Source organism: Staurois parvus, unplaced genomic scaffold (genome assembly GCF_062004578.1).
Source record: "Staurois parvus isolate SC_StPar_1 unplaced genomic scaffold, SC_StPar_1.0 ptg000874l, whole genome shotgun sequence".
NCBI lineage: Eukaryota > Metazoa > Chordata > Amphibia > Anura > Ranidae > Staurois > Staurois parvus.
The window spans coordinates 606,909-619,964 of record NW_028318670.1 but is presented as its reverse complement, the minus strand read 5'-3'; the positions used below and the strand labels follow the sequence as shown (position 1 = coordinate 619,964).

The 13,056-nt window shown below is 52.8% G+C and overlaps 2 protein-coding genes across 2 annotated transcripts; both read right to left on the bottom strand.

The window, feature by feature from the left end:
* Positions 1-5,683: 5,683 nt before the first annotated feature.
* Positions 5,684-7,535, bottom strand: LOC149443130 (uncharacterized). The gene has a single exon (XM_089655888.1). The coding sequence runs from the start codon at positions 7,112-7,114 to the stop codon at positions 5,966-5,968; it is 1,149 nt and encodes a 382-aa protein (XP_089512014.1). The 5' UTR covers positions 7,115-7,535; the 3' UTR covers positions 5,684-5,965.
* An 85-nt stretch (positions 7,536-7,620) lies between these two features.
* On the bottom strand, positions 7,621-9,368 carry LOC149443129 (oocyte zinc finger protein XlCOF29-like). The gene is made up of 3 exons (XM_089655906.1): positions 9,297-9,368; positions 8,665-8,779; positions 7,621-8,024 (listed from the first exon to the last, which is right to left on the bottom strand). The coding sequence occupies exons 2-3, from the start codon at positions 8,758-8,760 to the stop codon at positions 7,761-7,763; spliced, it is 360 nt and encodes a 119-aa protein (XP_089512032.1). The 5' UTR covers positions 8,761-8,779; positions 9,297-9,368; the 3' UTR covers positions 7,621-7,760.
* Positions 9,369-13,056: the final 3,688 nt, after the last annotated feature.

Genomic DNA, 13,056 nt, shown 5'->3' with positions numbered 1-13,056 from the left:
CCTATCCATGGAGGGACATACAGACCTCTACAGGCTAGACAATGGCACCCTGACTGGCATTAGGTATGGGGATGAAATCCTTAGACCCATTGTCAGACCCTACATTGGTGCAGTGGGTCCTGGGTTCTTCCTGGTGCAGGGGGTCCTGGGTTCCTCCTGGTGCGGGGGGTCCTGGGATCCTCCTGGTGCAGGGGGTCCTGGGATCCTCCTGGAGCAGGGGGTTCTGGGTTTCTCCTGGTGCAGGGGGTCCTGGGTTCTTCCTGGTGGAGTGGGTCCTGGGTTTCTCCTGGTGCAATGGGTCCTGGGTTCCTCCTGGTGCAGTGGGTCCTGGGTTCCTCCTGGTGCAGTGGGTCCTGGGTTTCAACTGGTGCAGTGGGTCATGGGTTCCTCCTGATGCAGCGGATCCTGGGTTCCTCCTGGTGCAGCGGGTCCTGGGTTTCTCCCGATGCAGCGGGTCCTGGGTTCCTCCTGGTGCAGTGGGTCATGGGTTTCTCCCAGTGTGGTTAGTCCTGGGTTCCTCCCGGTGCACTGGGTCCTGGGTTCCTTCTGGTGCAGCGGGTCCTGGGTTCCGTCTGGTGCGGGGGGTCCTGGGTTCCTCCTGGTGCGGGGGGTCCTGGGTTCCTCCTGGTGCGGGGGGTCCTGGGTTCCTCCTGGTGCGGGGGGTCCTGGGTTCCTCCTGGTGCGGGGGGTCCTGGGTTCCTCCTGGTGCGGGGGGTCCTGGGTTCCTTCTGGTGCAGCGGGTCCTGGGTTCCTTCTGGTGCAGGGGTCCTGGGTTCCTCCTGGTGCATTGGGTCCTTGATTCCTCCTGGTGCGGGGGGTCCTGGGTTCCTCCTGGTGCAGTGGGTCCTGGGTTCCTCCTGGTGCAGTGGGTCCTGGGTTCTTCCTGGTGCAGACAATGCCCAGCCTCGTGGGGAGAGTATGCAGGCAGTTCCTGGAGGATGAAGGAATTAATACCATTGCATGGCCCCCACGCTCGCCTGACATAAATCCAATAGAACACCTCTGGGATGTCATGTGTAGGTCCATCCGACACCACCAGGTTGTACCTCAGACTGTCCAGGAGCTCAGTGATGCCCTGGTCCAGATCTGAGAGGAAATCCCCCAGGACACCATCTGTGGTCTCATTAGGACTCTCCCCCGACATTGTCAGGCATGCATACAAGCACGTGGGGGCCACACAGACTACTGAGGACCATTCTGAGTTGCTGCAATGACATTTCACCGACATGGACTCTCCTGCTGCATCATTTCTTCACTTGATTTTTGGGGTGTCTTTGATTTCAGTCCTCTGCAGGTCGATCATTTACATTTCCATCAAACGATGGGGCGTCCTTACATTCCTCACCCATCCCCCGTCAATGTCAGTATAGAGATCCAGCAGGAGATTCCTCCCCATTGAGATCTGATGGGTTCTCAGAGTCTTCCTCTCATTTTTCTGAGCCGTGTCCATACATCAGAGGCTTCAAAATAAGAAGTTGGTTTTCATATCTGACAAGCATCAACATAAAGTATACAATTACTAAAATAATCGTTCCATATAATAGTTCAAAGAACACGTCTGAAAAAAAAAGGGAGATTTACATCCTATAACTCAACGCGTTTCGCATACATTATCTTCACATCCTCAGGTGTAGATGCCTTCCACATATTGTCTGTAAACTACAAAATGGCGAAAATAAATTCTTTTTATATACGTGTAGCACTACCCCCTTAGGATTCGCCAAGTCCTGGGTCCCCCTATGGATCTGCACAACCAGGCAACCCACATTTTCCTCCACACTTGCATTCAGGAGACAGTCCTTGAGCTTGTTCTTGTGATTCCACTAAGGGGTATTTAACTAGGATGGGGTTGAGTAGTGTGAGATGCCCAGGGAACTGCAAATATCTCCTTAGCAACCATGTACAGGTCCATAGACAAACGCTCTTCTGGAAGAGCTCTCCAGCCCTTCTGGTGCACCACCCCAGATGAATTCTCCTGTCCACCCAGCTGCCTGAGGGAATCCCTGAGCAATGGGTCCACTGTAAATCAACAGTCCCAGCTGGGGGCTAGTCAGTTTTCCCACCCTCCCCTTATCTGGCCAAGGGGGTGTAGGATTACTTACTCAGTCCTCTCTCGTGAGCTTGGTGGCTGCCTTCAGGCCTTACGTTGGGCTGTCTCCTTCCCTGCTTCCCTATTGGTCACCCAAGTAAGGGACCGCTACACTGACCACTGATATAAGAGGGTCCCTCTCCCATTGTCACTAATGTAAAGGACCACTACACTGACCACTGATATAGGGGGAACCTTCTCCCATTGGTCACCAAAGTAAGGGACCGCTATGCTGACCACTGATATAAGAGAGTCCTTCTCCCATCGGTCACCAATGTAAGGGACCACTACACTGACCACTGATATAAGGGGGGGCCTTCTCCCATTGGTCATCAATACAAGGGACCACTACACTGACCACTGGTATAAGGGGACCCTTCTCCCATTGGTCACCAATGTAATGGACCGCTACACTGACCACTGATATAAGGGGGTCCTTCTGCCATCGGTCACCAATGTAAGGGCCCGCTACACTTACCACTGATATAAGGGGGTCCTTCTCCCATCTGTCACCAATGTAAGGGACCGCTACACTGACCACTAATATAAGGGGGTCCTTCTCCCATCGGTCACCAATGTAAGGACCTCTACACTGACCACTGATATAAGGGGGTCCTTCTCCCATCGGTCACCAATGTAAGGGACCGCCACACTGACCACTGATATAAGGGGGTCCTTCTCCCATTGATCACCAATGTAAGGGGCCACTACACTAACCACTGATATGAGGGTCTTTCTCCCATCGGTCACCAATGTAAGGGACCGCTACACTAACCACTGATATAAGAGGGTCCTTCTCCATTGGAACCATTACACTGACCACTAGGCATGAGCTCTGGGTTTTAGAGAGTAGGAATAAGCTAATCATATGACCCAAACTTTGGCAGTGCCACCCTCCACTGCTTCCTTAGCAATCAGAGATAGTGACCACTGCACTCTGTACACTGGGCTGTATATGACTTATTTCTGGCCACTGCTCTGTGTATGCTGCTGTTTATGATGTTCTTCTGATTACTGGCATTCTGTATGGTGGGCTGTATATGATATACTCCTGACCACTGCACTCTATACACAGGGCTGTATATGATATATGCCTGACCACTACACTCTATACACAGGGCTGTATATGATATACGCCTGACCCCTGCACTCTATACACAGGGCTGTATATGATATACTCCTGACCCCTGCACTCTGTATTCTGGGCTGTATATGATATACTCCTGACCACTGCACTCTGTACCCTAGGCTGTATATGATATACTCCTGACCACTGCACTCTGTACATGATATACTCCTGACCACTACAATCTGTACCCTGGGCTGTATATGATATACTCCTGACCACTGCACTCTGTATGCTGGGCTGCATATAATATACTCCTGACCCCTGCAACCAGGTCAGCATTCCTGGTTAACTGTAAACAGATGACCTGTAAATCTCACCTACCACCCATCTTTGGATATCCGTTTGCCGTCATCGCACCCACACTCACTATTTATTGTTCATTCAATAAAGTTTTTATTAGAATTTTACTTTGGACAAGATTGCAGTCATAGAATCAGGAGATAGTGAAGGCAGAAATCCGATTGGTCGGGAAGATCCCATGTCTGGAATGTGGAGGCGGAGTCAATATTGATTGGCGTACAATACACAACGTGTTCCATTGTTATAACAAAGTATTGTAGAAAAGATCCCAACAGACAATGGGGAGTGAAGGGGGGTGGGGACATTGGTTTGACATGGCTTGAGTGCTCTGGATTGTCATGTCATACACCTGGTGAGAGACCACCCGTACAAAGGCTGCTGAGGGCAAACTGGTAGCCTAGGGGAGCACCATAACCATGTCAAACCAAAGGAGAGAAGCCATGACCCTTCCCCATGATTTGAGGAAGGGGCAAGTCCCTGAAACATGTTCTCATGATGACTAGCTTCTCTCCTTTGGTTTGACATGGTTTGAGTGCTCCCCTAGGCTTCCAGTTTGCCCTCACCAGCCCTTGTACGGGAGTCTCTCACCAGGTGTATGACATGACAATCCAGAGCACTCAAGCCATGTCAAACCAATGAAGAGAAGCCAGTCATCATGAGAGTGTTTCAGGGACTTGCCCCTTCCTCAGATCATAAGGAAGGGTCAAGGCTTCTCTCCTTCGGTTTGACATGGTTATGGTGCTCCCCTAGGCTTCCAGTATGCCTTCACCAGCCCTTGTTCGGGAGGTCTTTCACCAGGTGAATGACATGACAATCCAGAGCACTCAAGCCATCTCAAACCAATGGAGAGAAGTCAGTCATCATAACGTGTTTTAGGGACTTGCCCCTTCTTCAGACCATGATGGCTTGAGTGCTCTGGATTGTCATGTCATACACCTGGTGAAAGACCTCTTGAACAAGGGCTGCTGAAGACAAATTGGAAGCCTAGGGAAGCACCATAACCATGTCAAACCAAAGGAGAGAAGCCTTGACCCTTCCTCAGATCCCTGAAACATTCTCATGATGACCGGCTTCCCTCCATTGGTTTGACATGGCTTGAGTGCTCTGGATTGTCATGTCATTCACCTGGTGAGAGACCACCCAAACAAGGGCTGGTGAGGGCAAACTAGAAGCCTAGGGGAGCACTCAAGACATGTCAAACCAAAGGAGAGAAGCCGGTCATCCTGATAGCATGTTTCAGGGACTTGCCCCTTCCTCAGATCATGATGGCTTGAGTGCTCTGGATTGTCATGTCATACACCTGATGAGAAAGCATGACATGTAGGAGCACCCAGACTGACACATCACCAAGCCAGCAGGGAGGAGGAACGCATTCCCAGAAGCTGGAGGACACATGATCCTGGACCCAACATTAGGTTGCTCAGCCTAGGAGCCTCAGGACAGTGGGAAGGGTGTGTGGATGGCAGCCGCTGGAATCACTAAGAGGGTGTGTCCTCCGGAAGTCACATGTCCCAGATCCGGTGGTCTCTGGTGAGAGATCGCCCAAACAAGGGGTGCTGAGGGCAAACTGGAAGCCTAGGGGAGCACCATAACCATGTCACACCAAAAGAGAGAAGCCTTGACCCTTCCTCATGATCTGAGAAAAGGGCAAGTCCCTGAAACATGTACTCATGATGACCGGCTTGGCATAACATGGTTTGAGTGCTCCCCTAGGCTTCCAGTTTGCCCTCACCAGCCCTTGTTTGGGAGGTCTCTCACCAGAGACCACCGGATCTGGGACATGTGAATGACATGACAATCCAAAGCACTCAAGCCATGTCATACCAATGGAGAAAAGACGGTTATCATGAGAACATGTTTCAGGGACTGGCCCCTTCCTCAGATCATGAGGAAGGGTCAAGGCTTCTCTTCTTTGGTGTGACATGGTTATGGTGCTCCCCTAAGCTTCCAGTTTGCCCTCAGCAGCCCTTGTTCAGGCGATCTCTCACCAGAGAGCACCGGATCTGGGACATGTGACTTCCAGAGGACACACCCTCTTAGTGATTCCAGCGGCTGCCATCCACACACCCTTCCCACTGTCCTGAGGCTCCTGAGCTGAGCAACCTACTGTTGGGTCCAAGAGCACATGTCCTCCTCCAGCTTCCTGGAATGTGTTCCTCCTCCCCGCTGGCTTGGTGACGTGTCAGTCTGGGCACTCCTACATGTCATGCTTTCTAACCCAACATTAAAGTGAATTTCAGCTCTTCCTGGGATTGTGACTCTATTGACTTTCACAGGGTTGGGAGCGCTCCTTTGTTTGTCGGGTTTTTTTTCCCCCACGAGAACTGGGATGTCCAGCAACATTCATATAGAAGACATTTCCCGCACTCAAGACACTAATACACCTTGAGGATTGTGTGGGGCCCCTGCTGAGCAGGAAGACAGGACTTCAGTGAGGTACATTTCCCTCACTCAGGACAGGAACGTGGCTTCTCCCCTGTGTGAGATCTCTGATGTCTGTAAAGATAGGACTTCCTTGAAAAACATTTCCCACACGCAGGACAGGAATATGGCCTCTCGAACGTGTGAGATCTCTGATGTTCAAAAAGATTGGGCTTAGTTGAAAAACAATTTCCACACTCAGGACAGGAATACGGCTTCTCTTCTGTGTGAGATATCTGATGTCTGCAAAGACTGGACTTCACTGAAAAACATTTCCTGCACTCAGGACAGGAATACGGCTTTTGTCCTGTGTGAGATCTCTGATGTCTGCAAAGACTGGACTTCACTGAAAAACATTTCCCGCACTCAGAACAGGAATACGGCTTCTCCCCTGTGTGACATCTCTGATGTCTGTAAAGATGGGGCTTCTGTGAAAAACATTTCCCGCACTCAGGACATGAATATGATTTTTCCCTCGTGTGAAACGTCTGATGTTTGATAACATCTGATTTATGTCCAAAACGTTTCCCGCACTCAGCACAGGAATATGGCTTTTCCCCTGTGTGAGACCTCTGATGTGTGGCAAGTTGTGATTTAAGTGAAAAATATTTCCCACACTCAGCACAGGAATATGGCTTCTCACCTGTGTGAGTCCTCTGATGAGTATAAAAATTGGACTTCCCTGAGAAACATTTCCCGCACTCAGCACAGGAATATGGTTTCTCACCTGTGTGAGTCCTCTGATGAGAATAAAAATCGGACTTATCTGAAAAACATTTCCCGCACTCAGGACAGGAATGTGGCTTCTCCCCCGTGTGCAATCTCTGATGTTTGTAAAGATTGGACTTCACTGAAAAACATTTCCCGCACTCAGGACAGGAATGTGGCTTCTCACCTGTGTGGGTTCTTTTATGCACTTTAAGATGAGATTTAAAATGGAAACATTTCCCGCACTCAGTACAGGAATGCCTCTTCTCTGTTGGAGGGCCGGCCCAGTCCTGCACAGTCTGAGGGTCCTCAGGATACGAGGAATCCGATGGTCCATCTACACTGGGTGGTCCTGGATGGACATTGGAGGGAGCCGGGTTTTCTCCTGGACTATACTGTGTGATGTCCTCATCTTCTACTTTCCAGTCTGGAGACAAAGTGAGACAATCCTCGGAGGTTTTCCTCATCTCCCGGCCATAGACTAAAATACAAAGACAAAGAGGATTACTACACAGGAGCCCCACCAGAGGTCAGAGAGTGAGGATGGGGGGAGGGGGACCAAGAGGGAGACTGGACTGGTCCTGAACACCACCATCATTGGGATATTGGCTCCTCCCCCATCCTGATGCTGAAGACCACCTATATTGGGTTATTGACTCCTCCCCCATCCTGACCCTGAAGACCACCATCATTGGTGTATTGGCTCCTCCCCCATCCTGAAAACCACCATCATTGGGTATTGGCTCCTCCCTCATTGTCACTTTCTGGTTGGAGAATGGGATCACATTATTATCACCATGTAACAGTCTGTTCTCCAATCACATCATCTAATATAAAATGTCCAGCTGGTAGGAAATGGGGGGAACAGAGAAGACATATTATGTGTATTATGTGTATATATAGCAGTGGGGGGAGGGGGGGAGAGCAGAAGTCAGGAGTATGTAATGTACAACATGGAGTATACAGTGCTCTCTCCTTTCCAATAAAGTCTCCTCTTACCCGGTGATGTGAGGGGCGGCTGATTGTCCATCATGACGTCCTTGTAGAGGTCCTTGTGTCCTTCTAAATACTCCCACTCCTCCATGGAGAAATAGACAGTGACACCCTGACACCTTATAGGAACCTGACACACACAATGATACAGTCACCATCCAGACACATCCCTTGTCTGTTACTGGAGAATGTCCCAGAATTCCCGGCACCGCTCACCTCTCCTGTCAGCAGATGAACCATCATGGTGGTCAGTTCCAGGATTTTCTGCTCTTTGTTCCTCTCAGGTATGGGAGAACGAGGGGGAGGCACCATGGTGGGGCTCTGGGTCCTGCTCCATCCTCCTGAGATTGGCTCCCCACTAGACTTCTTCACTACAACATAATCCTACAGATCAGGAGAAAGACAAACCGATATCAATCATCTGACATCATCTACATGTCTACAAGAAGAACATGGTCTATTGGCCAGATTAGACCAGAGTGATGTCATGTGACCTCCCAGAATCCTCCTCCCCTCTCCAGTCAGGTCTGTGTTTTATTAATAAAGATGAGTGATGTCATGTGACCTCCCAGAATCCCCCTCACCTCTCCGGTCTGTGTGATGTCATGTGACCTCCCACAATCCTCACCTCTCTGGTCAGGTCTGTGTGATGTCATGCGACCTCCCAGAATCCTCCTCACCTCTCTGGTCAGGTCTGTGTATTATTAATAGAGATGAGAGTGATGTCATGTGACCTCTCAGAATCCTCCTCACCTCTCCGGTCAGGTCTGTGTATTATTAATAGAGATGAGAGTGATGTCATGTGACCTCCCAGAATCCTCCTCACCTCTCCCGTCAGGTCTGTGTTTTATTAATAGAGATGAGAGTGATGTCATGTGACCTCCCAGAATCCTCCTCACCTCTCCGGTCAGGTCTGTGTGATGTCCTGTGACCTCCCAAAATCCTCCTCACCTCTCCGGTCAGTTCTGTGTTTTATTAATAGAGATGAGAGTGATGTCATGTGACCTCCCAAAATCCTCCTCACCTCTCTGGTCAGCAGGTAGATGATCTCCAAGGTGAGGTTTAGTATCCTTTCAGTCATGTGACTCCGGTCTTCCTCCATCCTCATTGGTGTGGTCATGTGATCTATGCGGGTTTCTCTGTAGATGGATAGCAGATGTACTTAGTGTACACTCACACAATCATGGCAACTAACCAGGGCGTGGCCCTAGTCTTGGAGTAAAGAGAGAATACTTTGAACAATACTGACTGACCATGATAACCTTTCACAACCCGCACTACCTCTGGCCACCACTAGAGGGAGACTCCATCCCAATCTAGCTGGCTGACCACACACACAGGCAGATACAAATCTTACATACAATCTGGTGCACTCTAACTGACAAGGGAAGAAGAGGATGGACATGACAAATGACGATGGCGATAGAGGACATACGTGACAATGGAGGAAGAGGACAAACATGACAATGGAGGAAGAGGCCAAACGTGACAATGGAGGAAGAGGACAGACGTGATGGTTGAGGAAGAGGACAGGCGTGACGATGGAGGAAGAGGACGGGCGTGACGGTGGAGGAAGAGGACGGGCGTGACGGTGGAGGAAGAGGATGGACATGACAGCGCGTTACTGGGTATAAATAGAAAATAAAATCTTATTACCTCCTCTACTGCCACTTCCAGCAATGTCTCCTCTATTTTGTGCCTCATGAAACTTCCTGTCTTTGACCAACATCACTTCCTGTCTGTAGCAGACATTACTTCCTGTCTGTGGCCTAAATCACTTCCTGTCTGTGACCATCACTTCCTGTCTGTAGCTGACATCACTTCCTCTCTTCCATAGAGACTTATTTTGATCTTTGTGAAGCTCAGAAGAAATGACCCCCCCCCCAAGAAATGTCTCGTAGTGTGAACACGGCATTGGGTTACGCTTTTGGCATTTTGAATTTTTTCTTGTCCTATTTGCCCTTAAATATCCTTTGTGGGGAAGGTGAAGGCATGGGGCATCCAACCTGATCCATATGGTGCCGTTTGGGATATACAATCCTCCATAAATTAGCAGCAATTTTTCAACGTCTCAAGAGCATGGAGGAGATTCCAAGAGATAGGCAGTTACTCTAGGAGAGCTGGACAGGGCCGTAGAAGGTCCTTAACCCATCAGCAGGACCGATATCTGCTCCTTTGTGCAAGGAGGAACTGGATGAGCCCTGCCAGAGCCCTACAAAATGACCTCCAGCAGGCCACTGGTGTGAATGTCTCTGACCAATCAGAAACAGACTTCATGAGGGTGGCCTGAGGGCCTGACGTCCTCTAGTGGGCCCCGTGCTCACTGCCCGGCACCATAGAGATGGATTGGCATTTGCCATTGGCCCCCAGAATTTGCAGGTCCACCACTGGCACCCTGTGCTTTTCACAGATGAGAGCAGGTTCCCCCTGAGCACATGTGACAGATGTGAAAGGGTCTGGAGAAGTCGTGGAGAGCGTTCTGCTGCCTGTAACATGGTACAGCATGACCGTTCTGGTGGTGGGTCAGTGATGGTCTGGGGAGGCATATCCATGGAGGGACGCACAGACCTCTACAGGCTAGACAATGGCACCCTGACTGGCATTAGGTATTGGGATGAAATCCTTGGACCCATTGTCAGACTCTACGCTGGTGCAGGGGGTCTTGGGTTCCTACTGGTGCAGTGGGTCCTGGGTTCCTCCTGGTGCAGTGGGACCTGGGTTCCTCCTGGTGCAGACAATACCTGGCCTCATGCGGGGAGAGTATGCAGACAGTTCCTGGAGGATGAAGGAATTGATACCATTGAATGGCCCCCACACTCGCCTGACCTAAATCCAATAGAACACCTCTGGGATGTCATGTTTCAGTCCATCCGACGTTGCCAGGTTGCACCTCAGACTGTCCAGGAGCTCAGTGATGCCCTGGTCCAGATCTGGAAGGACATCCCCCAGGACACCATTCTTGGTCTCATTAGGAGCCTCCCCCGACGTCAGGCATGCATACAAGCACGTGGGGGCCACACAGACTACTGAGGACCATTGTTAGGGATCCGGGTATGACCAGAAATGTGTGGACTGACACAGGGAAACGCAGGCTTCAGGTATAGTGTAAATAAGACAATTTATTAAGACTAAACAACACAAACGCAGTGCAAGGTAAACATAACACAGTGCAAACAACCCAAACTCCAACAGATAACCATATATACAAATCAACGTAGTCGGGCAGGCCGGGTCGGTAGCAAACGATACCAGGAGAGAGCGGAAGAGTGGTCAGGAATAGCCGAGGTCAGGACAGGCGGAGTTCACTCAGAGTCAGGATCAAGCAGGAAGCAGACAGGATGCAGGTACAGGGGCTCATGGGAAACATTACACCAAGGCCCTGATCACAGGCCTGGCCATTCCTTAAATACACCTGCTGCAATCAGCCTCAGGTGATGGCTCATTGCAGGAGTCAGCCTCTGGTTGCTGAGAGCACCCGCTGGCCAGCCCTGATACTGTATCCCACAAGGCAGGTGAGTCCCACCACCACTGGCAAGTCCATTCCTGACAGTCCCCCCCCCCCTCAAGGAGCGGCCTCAGGACGCTCCAAACAGTCCGTAATGGCCCAAATGTTCCGGCAACTGGCTGGACATCCCACTGCTGGAATCAAGCGATTGGCTGGGTCTCCTGCTGATAGGCCTATCTTTTTGCAGGAGACTACAGGAAGGCAGATTGCTGGACACAGGATTTCCAGAAGCAGGCTGGGCATCAGGAGCTGGTACGTCAGGCTGGGCAGCAGGCAGAGGCACGTCAGGCTAAACAGCAGGCAGAGGCACGTCAGGCTGGGCAGCAGGCAGAGGCACGTCAGGCTGGGCAGCAGGCAGAGGCACGTCAGGCGGGACAGCAGGCAGAGGCATGTTAGGCTGGGCAGCAGGCAGAGGCACATCAGGCTGGGTAGCAGGCAGAGGCACGTCAGGCTGGGCAGCAGGCACCGGGCCATCAGGCGGAGCAGCAGGCAAGGCAGAGGGCACTGGGCCATCAGGCGGAGCAGCGGGCACCGTGCCATCAGGCGGAGCAGCAGGCAAGGCAGCGGGCCATCAGGCGGAGCAGCGGGTACCGGGCCATCAGGCGGAGCAGAGGGCATCGGGCCATCAGGCGGTGCAGCGGGCACCGGGCCATAAGGCGGAGCAGCGGGCACCGGGCCATCAGGTGGAGCAGCAGGCAAGGCAGCGGGCACCGGGCCATCAGGCGGAGCAGCGGGCACCGGGCCATCAGGCGGAGCAGCGGGAGAGGCAGTGGGCACCGGGCCATCAGGCGGAGCAGCGGTTATCAGGCGGAGCAGTGGGCACCGGGCCATCAGGCGGAGCAGCGGGTACCAGGCCATCAGGCGGAGCAGTGGGCAGCGGGCCATCAGGTGGAGCAGCAGGCAAGGCAGCGGGCACCGGGCCATCAGGCGGAGCACCGGGCCAGCAGGCAAGGCAGCGGACACCGGGCCATCAGGCGGAGCAGCGGGTACCGGGCCATCAGGCGGAACAGCGGGCACCGGGCCATCAGGCGGAGCAGCGGGTACCGAGCCATCAGGTGGAGCAGCGGGTACCGGGCCATCAGGCGGAGCAGCGGGCACCAGGCCATCAGGTGGAGCAGCAGGCAAGGCAGCGGGCACCGGGCCATCAGGCGGAGCAGTGGGTAGCGGGCCATCAGGCGGAGCAGCGGGCACCGGGCCATCAGGCGGAGCAGCAGGCAAGGCAGCGCGCACCGGGCCATCAGGCGGAGCAGCGGGTCCCGGGCCATCAGGCGGTGCAGCGGGTACCGGGCCATCAGGCGGAGCAGTGGGCACCGGGCCATCAGGCGGAGCAGCAGGCAAGGCAGCGGGTACCGGGCCATCAGGCGGAGCAGCGGGCACCGAGTCATCGAGCAGAACCGCGGGCACTGGGTCACCAAGCTCGACAGCGGGCACCGAGTCATCTGGCATGAAAGCGGGCACCGAGTCATCTGGCATGAAAGCGGGCACCGAGTCATCTGGCACGATAGCGGGGACAGAGCCATCTGGCACGACAATGGGCACCGAGCCATCTAGCAGAACCGCGGACACTGGGTCACCAAGGTCGACAGCGGGCACCGAGTCATCTAGCAGAACCGCGGGCACTGTGTCACCAAGCTCGACAGCGGGCACCGAGTCATCTGGCACGACAGCGGGCACCGAGTCATCTGGCACAACAGTGGGTACCGAGTCATCTGGCACGACAGCGGGTACCGAGTCATCTGGCACGACAGCGGGCCCCGAGCGATTTAGCAGAACCACGGGCACCGGGTCACCAAGCTCGACAGCGGGCACCAAGTCATCTGGCAGGGCAGCGGGCACCAAGTCATCTGGCACGACAGCGGGTACCGAATCGTCTGGCACGACAGCGGGTACCGAGTCATCTGGCACGACAGC